Source organism: Vigna unguiculata, chromosome 8, assembly GCF_037176805.1.
Source record: "Vigna unguiculata cultivar grain cowpea cultivar isolate G323 ecotype 2 chromosome 8, ASM3717680v1, whole genome shotgun sequence".
NCBI lineage: Eukaryota > Viridiplantae > Streptophyta > Magnoliopsida > Fabales > Fabaceae > Vigna > Vigna unguiculata.
In genome coordinates, this window is record NC_140799.1 from 35,383,512 (window position 1) to 35,396,453 (window position 12,942).

Sequence of the window (12,942 nt, forward strand, 5' to 3'; positions counted from 1 at the left end):
AAGTGTAAAGAAGAAGATGAGAGAATTGACGATGAAAGACGTGAAATGTAAGTTACGAATTTTACAAATCATGTTCATTTCATATTATACAATCTGCAATGCAAAATTACATTTCGGATTGTAGAATCCGTAATGCAAAATTACATTTTTTATTGTACAATCCATAATATAAATTTGCATTACGAATTGTATACTTCGAAGTGTAAATTTGCATTCTAGATCGTACAATTAAGAATATTTATGCATTGCACAATCTTGATATAGTTTAGGCATGAATATAATTGGAATTTTAAAAAATATGGGGTGCAGGAAGAAATTCCCTAATTTTAGTTCCTTTTTTTATATTGTGAATTTTATTACCAACACAAGTTAAATGGTATTATGAGTACTGGTTATCCTCGTTGGTGGATCTTGGCCAATAATTTTGGGAGAGTCAAAATAATACTCTCAAATTTTATATATTTAATTATTGTTACTAATACAATAAGTGTCCTACTAACCAGTGCCCTTAGGGTACTAAATAAGAATAATTAATACGCATTGAATAAGAATAATTAATACGCATTTAAATTTACAAAATTTCATAGTTAAATATAATATTAAAGAAATTCTGACCTAATAATTATTCATGTAGATTTACTTTATTTGGAGGACAAAAATGCAAATAAGTATTGTATAACTATGTTTAATATTTTATTTGATGCAGACAATTAAAAATTTAAAAAGTAATAAAATAACTATATCCACATCCATTTTGGATCCAAATAATGGATGTGGATCAAAATTTGTGTCCATAGGGCTAACACCAAAGAATTTGACAGATTTTTTGTCGGGGCCAACGAGGCCAAATTTCAGCATGGGATATGAACTTGGATGACTTTCGAACAAATTTCGGTCGGAGACGACGTGACCAAATTTGGGCTAAGGTGGACTCGACAAAATTTCAGTCGAGATCGACTTGACTAGATTCGACTGAATTTCGGCAGGGCCGATTTTGCCTAATACGACCAAATTTTGGCCAGAGTTGACTTGGCCAAATATGGCCACATTTGGGCCAAAGCCTGATCAGTCAAATTTCGGTCAGGGTTGATTCCATTAAATTCGTCGGTCGAAACCGAATTGACTAAATATGGCAAATTTTTGATCACAACCGACTAAGTTGAATATAGTAAAATTTCGTTCGGGACTTATTCGACCGAATACGGCTAAATTTGGGCTAGTACCGACTCCACCAAATTTTGGTCATGACCAACTTGACTAAATTTGGCCAAATTTAGGTAAGGACCGACTTGCCTAAATATGACAAAATTTCGGTCGCGATCGACTCTGCCGAATACGACCAAATTTAGGCCAGGACCAACTCGGTCAAATTTTGGTCGATGCCAACGTGACCGAATTTTGACCGAAGCCGACTTGATTGAATTCAGCAGAATTTCGATCGTGGCCGACTCAGTTGAATACGACCAAATTTTGATCGTGACCAACTCATTTGAATATGACCAAATTTCACCCTAGGCCGTCTGAACCAAATACAACCAAATTTGGGTCAGGGCCGGCTCAGCTTAATCTCAATCGGGGCCAAGTCGATTGAATTCGGTCGAATTTTTACTGTAGCCAACTTGGCTGAATACAACCAAATTTTGGCCACGAGTGTCTTGGTTGAATACGGTCAAATTTTGTCTAAGTCAACTCAGCACAATGTAGTCAAATTTGGACCGTCTCACGTCTCACGTTCCACGTTTCACGTCTCACATCCCACGTTCCACGTCCCACGTCGCACGTCGCAGGTCCACGTCACACGTCTCACGTCCCACGTCTCATGTATTACGTCTCACATCTCATGTCTCACGTCCCACATTTCAAGTCCCACGTCCCACGTCTCATGTCTCACGTCACGTCACACGTCACACGTCACATGTCCCACATCTCACGTTCCACGTCCCACGTCGTATGTACCATGTCTCACGTCCCATGTCCCATGTTCTCACATTACACGTCTCACGTCTCACGTCACACGTCCAACTTCTCACGTCCCACGTCCCACGTCCCACGTCTCACGTCCCATGTCCCACATTCCACGTTCCGGGTCCCACATCTCATGTTTCACGTCCCATGTTCCACGTTCCACGTCCCACGTCTCACGTCACATGTTCCACATCCCACGTCAAACGTCGAATGTACCACGTCTCACGTCCCACGTCCAAAGTTACATGTACCATGTCTTACGTCCCATGTCTTATGTTTTCACATTTCACGTTTCACATCTCACATCACGTTCCACGTCTCATGTATCATGTCTCACGTCCCATGTCTCACATACGGTCAAATTTTGTATAAGTTAACTCAGCCCAATGTAGTCAAATTTGGGTCATCTCACGTTTCACGTCCCATGTCTCACATTCCACGTTTCACGTCTCATGTCGCACATCCCACATCCCACGTGACACGTCTCATGTATCACGTCTCACGTCTCACGTTTTAAGTTTCACGTCCTACGTCTTACATTCCACGTTTGAAGTCTCACGTCTCACGTCACATGTCATGTCTCACGTCCCACATCCCACATTCCACGTGACACGTCCCAAATTCCACGTTCAATGTCGCATGTACCACGTCTCATGTCCCACGTCCGATGTTCTCACATTTCACGTCTCACTTCTCACATTTCACGTCTCACGTCTCACGTCTCACATCTCACGTTTCACGTCTCACTTTACATGTTCCACTTCTCACGTCCCACGTTCTACATCTAACGTCCAACGTCTGACGTTCTACGTCTCACGTCCAACGTCTCAAGTCCCACGTCTCACGTCAAACGTCACATGTACCACGTCTCACGTCTCACGTCCAAAGTCGCATGTACCATGTCTCATGTCCCGTGTCCTATGTTCTCACGTTTCACGTCACGTCTCATGTCTCACGTTTCACGTCTCACGTCCCACGTCCCACGTCTCACGTTCCATGTCTATCGTTCCACGTCTCACGTCCTACGTCTCAAGTTCCACGTCCCACGTCTCACGTCCAACGTCGCATGTACTACGTCTCACGTCCCACGTCTCACGTTTCACGTCATGTCCCACGTCTCACGTCTCATGTCTCACGTCTCATTTTCCACAGCTCACGTTCTACTTCTCACGTTCTACGTCCCACGTCTCATGTCTCACATTTCATATCTCACATTTCACGTCTCACGGTTCACGTCTAACGTTTTACGTCTCACGTCACATCCCACATACCACATCTCACGTTTCACGTCCCACGTCGTACGTACCACGTCCCATGTTTTCACATTCCACGTCCTACGTCACACGTCACACGTCCCACGTCTCACGTTTTACGTCCCACGTTCCACGTCTCACGTCACGCGTCTCACGTCTCACATCCAACGTTCCATGTATCACGTCTCACGTCCCATGTACCACGTCTCACATTCCATGTCCCATGTTCTCACATTCCACGTCTCACGTCTCACGTCTCACGTCTCACGTCTCACGTCTCACGTCTCACGTCTCACGCCTCACGTCCTACGTCTCACGTTTCACGTCCTACGTCTCACGTTTCACGTCCTACGTCTCACGTTCCACGTTCCACGTCTCACATCTCATCTTACGTCTCTGGTCTCACGTTCCCCTTCTCATCTCACGTCTCACGCCCCACGTTCCATTCCAACGTCCCAGGTCTCATTCTCACGTCACACGTTCCACATCTCATATCTATAGTTTAAGTTTTATATTTGTTCCGGTCTAGAATTAAGGACCAAATAATTAACTATCGTCCAAAATTCTCTTTTTTCTTTCCTTAATCCCTTCTGTATGTATAAGATCTTTTAGTCTTAAAACTGCTATCTTATTGCCAACTAACCTATTCACTTCTCCACTATTCTCTCATGAAATCTCGCATGGGGTGGTTATTCCTAAAATCTAAGGATATTTGTTCGTCACCTCGGCCCAAATGCTCATCACCTCGGCCTGTGACTGAAACTCGTTGTTTTCTTGATAAATATTTAATGAGTCAGAATCCAAATGAGCATGTTGAGGTCGTCCATTCCTTGGATGGTGCAATATCCATTCTAATGAGAATTAAAAGTATTATATTTATTTTGACCAGGTGTTGTCTATAATAATCAATCTGTAATGCTTTATGTATTAATTTTTTTAACAAAAAAAACCTTTGCTTGTGATTTTTTTCGTGTTCAGTGATAATTATTATTGTTTTAGGTTCTTAAAAAGTTTAAATATGCCTTGTATAAAAAGTATTTTATGAAACTCCTTACTTTCACTGATCACCTACATAACAAAAAAAGAACTACAACGATAAATGTAATATTGATAAGAAGCATTAATATAATATACAAGGTTAAGATTAGTTATACACACTTAAAATTAATATAATATATTAAAATTTAGTTGTCTTAGTCTTTTTCTAATATTTTGAAAACGGTTAACCTTACAAAAATGAGTAAAATGAAAATGTCAACTCAACTTAAGGATGGTGGAATACACATTATAGCTTGCCCGAAATAAAATTACTTTATTTAAAAAACTAGAAATATATGAAATAAATAAAGTAAAAAAACTATATTTTGTATGCTATTTCGACATGTTTTGTTACGTGCCCAAGTTCATGAGAGAATTTTTATAGAAAAACTACTATTTTTTAGAAGATAAGCTAAGGATAATGGACCTGAAAAAAAAAGTATATAAGGACTTCACTAACAATTTTTGAGAAATATCTTTCTACATCCCATATTTTTTTACTAAATCCTATAAGCAAGTTAAAAAGTCAAATTTGACCTCCTCTTCTTCTCTTCTCCTCTCCCACAATACTTTCCTCCACCTCCACCTCCACCTCCACCTATCTTCTTCTTCCACATCCAACTCCACCCCGTCTTCTCTTATCTCCATCTCCATCTTCACTTCCACCTTATCTTCTTCTTCCACCTCGACTACATCATCTTCTTCCACCTTCACCCTAAAAAACATTCACAAGTATCCATTAAAACAAATGAAAATATCATAATAATATGAAGTGTAAGGAAGAATATGAGAATCAACGATGAAAAATGTGAAATGTAAGTTATGGATTTCACAAACCGTGTGTATTTCAAATTATACAATCTGTAATGCAAAATCACATTTTGGATTGTATAATTCCTTATGCAAAATTATATTCCGCTGAAACGTAAATTTGCATTCCGGATCGTACAATCCAAAATATTTACTTATTACACAATCTTAAACTATAATTATAACGGATAAATTGAAATTTTAAAAAATATGGGATGCATGAAGAAAATATGGGAGTGCAGGAAGAAATTTCCTAATTTTAGTTTCTTTTTTATATTTGTGAATTTTATCAGGGTGACTACTACAAGTTAAATGGAAATATGAGTACTAGTTATTATAATGAAATCATATTAGATATTGTATTGAATTTTGACATCTTAATTATACTAACATTTGAAAATCCCACAATTATTTCTTATCACTTAAAAATTTAGAAAAAATTAAAATAAAATAAAATACAAAAATATAAAAGTACAAGAAAGTCACACTAAACTCATGATAAAATATAATAGTCTAATAGTTATTCAAAAAGATAATTTTTAATTTATACATATCCATTAATAATAATAGATATTTTATTTAAAAAAATTATTTTATGTGATTTTAAATAAAATATTCAAAAACTGCCATCTAAAAATATAAACTCAAATAATTTATATTTAAAAAAAATAATTCCAAATCACACTACACTCTAAAAACATAAATAAAAGAAAGTATTTAAAATATAGCCAAATAAATAATACTTGAAATTAAGTTTCAATAGGATTTAAATTTCTCAATAGACAATAAGGAAAATTTGACTAATAAATTATAAGATATTTTTTTACATTGTTTGTTAATAAAACTTTTTCAAACAATCATTTTCCATTCTTAAGTTATGCTTGACGATTTATGGGAACAAAAATATTAACAACTCTAATAGTTTCTTTTGACACTTTTAAACATCAATTAACCTAGTTAAGATAAAAAAAAAATTATATTTGTTTGTCATGTTACATCATTATATTTACATTTTAAAAGTTATGTAGTTCAATTGAATCTTAATTAGAAAGCAAGACTCTTGCTCAAGCATAAACATGAAATAAATCTACCCTTTCTTTCATAGTGATGACATATTTTATTTCATGTGAATTTTGTCTACATATATCCTTCGACATAAGTTTCTTTTTGTTATCCGTAAACTCAATTGAACTTATCACTTTGTCTTAATAGGGTGGAATAGGATAAATCCAAAAAAGAAAAAAAAAAAGAGAGATAACTGAAATAACAAGTAAAATTGTTGGAATTGAAGATAAGTAACAACAAATTAAAGATAATTAATCAAATTGTGAAACCCTAAAGAGATAAACACCTTGCTATATTTCCATTTACAACACTTCAGTGACTTGAATGTCTGAGTTTCTTTTGGAGACTTTCCCACCAAGAACATATAGCCATAATGGTCATAAAAATAAGTGGTCACCTGTATTTGCAAAGAATTTCGATATAGCAAGAACATATATATTTTTCATTTTCTTATATATATATATATATATATTAATTATTTTTCTTAACCTACATGTTAATAAACATTTGAATGTGAAACAAACGTCAATATTTAAATTGAAAAATAAAAACAAAAATTATTTTTCTAATGTAAAAGCTTTTTAACATAACTTTTAGATTGTTACTTTTAATTTATACATGAATTAATTTTAATTTATAAAAAAATCCATTTTATTATTCTTTTTACTCTTTTTTCAAGAATATTTACAGACAAGTTTGTACAACCTACCCATAATAATTTCATGTGTACCTAAAATAAAAGCCATAGTTGAAAATACTTATCATTGTATATATAAATTTAAAACACGTTGCATTTGGTGAACTCACACAGGTTGACCAATAGAATCAAATGCCGTGAAGAAGACATTTTTTATATCCTTTTCTGTTGATCATCGTGTGGTAACTCCAACACAAACAGAAGGAAAGAATGATTCCTATAACTGCGTGATGGAAATAATATTCACACCTAATCTCTTCTCAAAGCATACAAATTCTTTTCCTTTCCCTCCTTAACCAAATATTCCTTCTCCAACTCATGCACAATTACACCTTCATAGCTAACTCAACCTCAAACTTATTTTACATGCCAAAGTAGCCATGCATATAAATTGAGGCACATCTCATTTGACCACCAATTAAAACCCATCTCAATTTCAAAACCTTAACTCAAAATTTCTCTTTTGCTCTGTTTAAATGGCTTCTGCACCAGCCTTAAAACGCACAGATTCTGTCATAGATAATATGCCTGATGCATTGAGGCAGAGCAGGTACCACATGAAGAGGTGTTTTGCCAAGTACCTGGAAAAGGGTAGGAGGATCATGAAACATCACCATTTGATGGAAGAAATGGAACTAGTTATAGATGACAAAACTGAAAGAAATCAAGTTTTGGAGGGTATTCTTGGCTTCATATTGAGCTCCACGCAGGTTATTTCTTTTCACTCTTTACCTTTATATACATATATGCACACACACACAAATATAGCTTGTGGATTTTAATGTTGTTTCTGAGAATTGCAGGAAGCTGTTGTTGATCCACCATATGTTGCCTTTGCAATAAGGCCTAATCCAGGAGTTTGGGAATTTGTAAAAGTGAGTTCTGATGACCTTTCTGTTGAGGCTATCACCCCCACTGAGTTCCTCAAGTTCAAGGAAAGGGTAATCGATGAAAAATGGTGGGTCATTTTTCTCATATTTATCTTAAATGAAAAGATAATCAGTACGAGTTTTGTATACTTGATTGAAGTGGCATGATTTTTATCACATTTCTGAATTTTACTTATTTCTCAGTTTACATGTTCATCTAATAAAACGTAAATAAGTCCAATTGGAATAATCTTTTCATGAAATTTGCTTTTGATGTTTAACTTTGGTCTGTATTGAAGGGCAATCGATGAGAATGCATTTGAAGCAGACTTTGGAGCATTCGATTTCCAAATTCCTCAGCTAACCCTCTCATCTTCAATTGGAAATGGACTCCAATTTACTTCTAAGTTTTTGACTTCCAAGATAACTGGGAAATTGGAGAAAACACAGGCTATAGTGGACTACTTGTTAACACTAAATCATCAGGGAGAAGTAAGTGAAATAACACGAAATATTATTCTACAACATCAAAGTTACACCTTTCAATATTCATTTTCCATTTTTTCATGGCAGAAATTGATGATAAATGAGAGCCTGAACTCTGCTGCAAAGCTACAGATGGCACTGGTAGTGGCTGATGCATTCCTCTCAGCACTTCCCAAAGACACTGCATATCAGAACTTTGAGCTAAGGTAAAGAGTTTATTATTTTTCAATAAAAGAGGCCAAGGATGTTGTTGCAAGGTGTGATCCAATGACACTACCAATTTCATTGACAGGTTCAAGGAGTGGGGGTTCGAGAGAGGATGGGGAGATACTGCAGAAAGAGTGAAGGAGACAATGAAAACTCTATCAGAAGTACTTCAAGCACCTGACCCCGTCAACCTGGAGAAATTTTTAAGTAGGTTACCAATAATATTCAATGTTGCCATCTTCTCAGTTCATGGTTATTTTGGACAAGCAGATGTTCTTGGCTTGCCAGACACAGGTGGCCAGGTAAAATTCTTAACATCAGCAGCAACTAGTTTGATTATAATCATAGGTTGTGGCAAGGTCAACAGATTTTTATATCAGATAAATGCTAAGTTTTTTGTGGGTTACTTCTTATGTAATTAGTCATATTCAGAATCTTGTAGTTTTCAATAAATGTTTAATGAATACAAGAAAGTGTATTAGAAGAAGTGAGTAACTAAGACACTCCTCTTTATGCTATCATGTCAAGTGCTGTTTATATTAAGAGATTGCTTAAAAAGTAAAATGTTTTTTTCATTTCTAATACTCACTGAGAGAAGTACAACAGATAGTTTACATATTGGACCAAGTCAAGTCTCTGGAAGCAGAGTTGCTTCTGAGAATCAAGCAACAAGGGCTAAATGTGAAACCTCAAATTCTTGTGGTGAGTTTCATGCAAAGGAATGGATAATTATCTCTCTGTATGTACACTTGGAGTTACTAGAATCTTAAGAGTACACTATTGATCTTTGCAGATAACAAGGCTCATACCTGATTCTCGGGGAACCAAGTGTCACCAGGAGTTGGAACCAATCAATGATACTAAGCACTCCCACATTTTACGTGTTCCTTTTCAGACAGATAAAGGAATACTGCATCAATGGGTTTCTCGCTTTGATATTTACCCCTATCTTGAGAGGTTTACTCAGGCATGTGAATCTGATTCAAGATTCTTTATCTGCTATCTATTGCCACTCTTATGATTTTTTCCTTCTTACCATACTTTGGCTCATTTAAATAGGATGCAACAACCAAGATTCTTGAGTTCATGGAAGGGAAACCAGATCTTGTTGTTGGAAATTACACAGATGGAAACTTGGTAGCATCACTAATGGCTAGAAAACTTGGGATAACTCAGGTTAATACAGCATAAGTTTTGCTTTGAACAGTTTTTTTGTGTTAGCAAGTACATTTATTTTCTTTTTTACATGTACTAATTCCATTTGGCAATTGAAAACCAGGGCATTATAGCACATGCTTTGGAGAAGACCAAGTATGAAGACTCAGATGTCAAGTGGAAAGAGTTGGATCCCAAATACCACTTCTCATGTCAATTCATGGCTGATACAGTGGCAATGAATGCAGCTGACTTCATCATAACCAGCACATACCAGGAAATTGCTGGAAGGTTAGCTCAAACAACCTTAAACACACATGAATGAGCACAAAACAGAAAAAAAAAAAAAATGAAATCTAAATTTGAAAGTTGATATTTGCAGCAAAGATAGACCTGGACAATATGAAAGCCATGCCGCATTCACACTCCCAGGGCTGTGTAGAGTTGTTTCAGGGATAAACGTGTTTGATCCTAAGTTCAACATAGCTTCGCCAGGAGCAGACCAATCTGTCTATTTCCCTTACACAGAGAAAGAAAAAAGGCTCACTCAGTTTCAGCCTGCCATTGAAGATCTTCTCTTTAGTAAAGTGGATAACAGTGAACATATGTAAGTGACTTAACATTCAGTTATAAATTACCACATTCTTTCAAATGAATGACTCTCACTTCTGAAATTGTTATGGAAACAGTGGATACCTGGCTGACAGGAGGAAGCCAATTATCTTCTCAATGGCTAGGCTTGATGTTGTAAAGAACTTAAGCGGGTTAGTTGAATGGTTTGGCAAAAACAAGAGATTGAGAAATTTGGTGAATCTTGTCATAGTAGGAGGCTTCTTCGACCCTTCAAAATCAAAAGATAGGGAGGAAATATCAGAAATAAAAAAGATGCATGAACTAATTGATAAGTACCAACTGAAGGGTCAGTTTAGATGGATTGCTGCACAGACTAATAGGTATCGTAATGGAGAACTCTACCGCTGCATTGCTGACACAAGAGGAGCATTTGTTCAACCTGCTTTGTATGAAGCATTTGGATTAACTGTCATTGAAGCAATGAACTGTGGATTGCCCACTTTTGCTACCAACCAAGGAGGTCCAGCAGAAATTATTGTTGATGGGGTCTCTGGCTTCCACATTGATCCCCTCAATGGCGATGAATCAAGCAAAAAAATTGCTGATTTCTTTGAAAAATGCAAAGTGGATCCATCACAATGGAATGTGATTTCTGCAGCTGGATTGCAGCGCATAAATGAATGGTACCTAACTGATCATATCATATGATATAATTTCCTTAGCTTCTTGCATCAATAAGAAATTAAATTTTCAAACTTTATGAATGTCTTTGCCTTATAGCTATACCTGGAAAATTTATGCAAACAAGATGGTAAACATGGGGAACATTTACACCTTTTGGAGACACGTGAATAAGGAGCAAAAAGAGGCAAAGCAGAGATACATTCAGATGTTCTATAATCTTATATTCAAGAATTTGGTAAGTAAGCCAATAATTGGTCTTTCTGGACAGAATAATTCACCAATTATTGTGTTTTAAACACTTTTGATGTGTAAATGTCACAGGTTAAGACTGTACCTGTTCCAGGTGATGAACCTCAACAACCAGTGACCAAGCAGCCAAGTCTTAAATCTCAGAGCACAAGGTCTGTTACTCAACCAATCAAATATTTTTAACTTTTGTGAAGGGAAAAAAGTGACTGCATTAATTGAAAAATTGAATATGTTCACTAGTCTTTCCCTCATGGGATTTTTACCTTTGTTACTTCATGATTACCTTTGTTCTGTTAAACAAAATGGTTTTCCATTTGATTCATGCTAACATATTTTCTCTTTTTTCGTTCTTGGTTTGCTGCATCAGACGTTCACAGTCCAGACTGCAAAGGTTAGGTTCGTTGCAATTTGCAAAGCACTGAATTAGGTCATGATTATTAGTTGTGTTGTGTATGCTCAATATTACTTGGTTTCTTTCAGGTTATTCGGAAATTAATTAATATCTCAACCACAAACTGATCAACGAGTACGATGCATGTTATGACTCTGGATATTAATGGATCTTTCTCTTATGTATACACCTTATATTTTATTTTTTATTTTTTTGTTATTCATCAAACGAAGAAGTTCTGCTATTGTTGAACAACTACAATTATTTTATGTGATCAATAAAATGGCCTATGCGAGGAAATTCAAAACGAAGACGGAGCAATTTTTAATTTCACGTTAGCTGAAACTTTAATTTAATTTCAGAACTGTAATGAAGATTTTACATGCTAACCTCCCAAAACGAAACCACCGAGACAAAAGATTAAGATAAATATGTCATTTTATTTTAATAATGACATAGAGAATAGATTTGTCTAGCAAAAGAGGGAGTGTAAATAAAAAGAGGCTAATTAAAAATATTGGAAAATAATGATTTAACATGGGCTTAAAAATCTGATCCCCTCGTCCAGCCCAATGTCACTGCAGGTCCAGCCCAATAACAGCAAGTTTGTTAAATTTTTATCTATTACGACACTCCATTAATTAATTATTAAAATGTTAGCAATACAATTAAATTTTATCCTTATTTTGCTTGTGTAATTCAACTTGATAATTTTCTCACGAATAATTGATTAGTTAATTGTTTTAAAAGGACTTGTTCACACTTTTATACAGGATGGGTGTCATGGTATACTTTGTTTTTAAAAATAAGAAAAAAAAAACAGAAAAAATTACTAAAGTTTGAAACCACGAGGATCAAATACATAATATTTTTTTAAATAAAATAAATTACAGGGTGAATAAAAAAAAGATTCAAACCTAATTATTATTATTAATAGGACTATTCATATAACATCTAATCTATTATCCCATTATTTAGAGGAAATATTATTCCGGTTATCTAAAGATATAACCATAACAATTAACAAAGTAATAGATATGGTATTAGTTCAGTCATCCTAAAAGAAACAACAGTAATAAAATAATATGTTCAAGAAAATTATTATATTAGAGTTTTCTCTTCAAACATATATGATAGAGAACTATTCTTAGATTCTATACAAAAAGAACTTAGGATGAATCTCTACAATTCAAATTACCTATGACAAGGGTAGGGAGCAAAAGATTCGAAGATCAAATTTATTCAAGGCTCCTCCTGATAATACAAGCAACTAGAAATTCAAAAGATATGAAGATTATGGCTTGGAGCACATTTGAAAAATAGTTATTAGGAAATTAAGTTATGTTTCTGGACTTCGAGTTTTCTTTTAGAAATTAGTTATGTTTCTATGTTTTTGGACTTTGGGTTTTTTTTAATAAATTAGTTTATATTTTCAAGTTTTTGGGCTCAGGCTTTCTTATAAGGCTTATGGTAGGGTTTATAAGTTTTCTTAAACATATG

At 35.1% G+C, this 12,942-nt stretch overlaps 1 protein-coding gene across 2 annotated transcripts; it reads left to right on the forward strand.

Moving 5' to 3' along the window:
* The first annotated feature begins 7,226 nt into the window (after positions 1 to 7,226).
* LOC114193263 (sucrose synthase 7-like) lies at positions 7,227 to 11,753 on the forward strand. Of its 2 annotated transcripts, none has more exons than XM_028082992.2 (15): positions 7,227 to 7,538; positions 7,632 to 7,786; positions 7,997 to 8,189; positions 8,271 to 8,389; positions 8,476 to 8,692; positions 8,997 to 9,092; positions 9,184 to 9,357; positions 9,450 to 9,566; positions 9,670 to 9,836; positions 9,928 to 10,152; positions 10,235 to 10,801; positions 10,899 to 11,037; positions 11,124 to 11,203; positions 11,419 to 11,447; positions 11,532 to 11,753. In XM_028082992.2, exons 1-15 carry the CDS (start codon positions 7,305 to 7,307, stop codon positions 11,549 to 11,551), a joined length of 2,532 nt encoding a protein of 843 aa, XP_027938793.1. In that variant the 5' UTR covers positions 7,227 to 7,304; the 3' UTR covers positions 11,552 to 11,753. The 2 variants fall into 2 exon arrangements, with proteins under 2 accessions (XP_027938793.1, XP_027938794.1); XM_028082993.2 differs by having other exon boundaries at positions 11,419 to 11,442.
* The last annotated feature ends 1,189 nt before the right edge of the window (positions 11,754 to 12,942 follow it).

Bases quoted from the DNA above. Each gene is read 5' to 3' on its own strand.
- LOC114193263 (XM_028082992.2), top strand. From the start codon at position 7,305: ATGGCTTCTGCACCAGCCTTAAAACGCACAGATTCTGTCATAGATAAT. The intron at 9,358-9,449 runs GCATGTGAATCT...TCATTTAAATAG, and splicing joins ATCTTGAGAGGTTTACTCAG to GATGCAACAACCAAGATTCT. The intron at 9,567-9,669 runs GTTAATACAGCA...ATTGAAAACCAG, and splicing joins GAAAACTTGGGATAACTCAG to GGCATTATAGCACATGCTTT.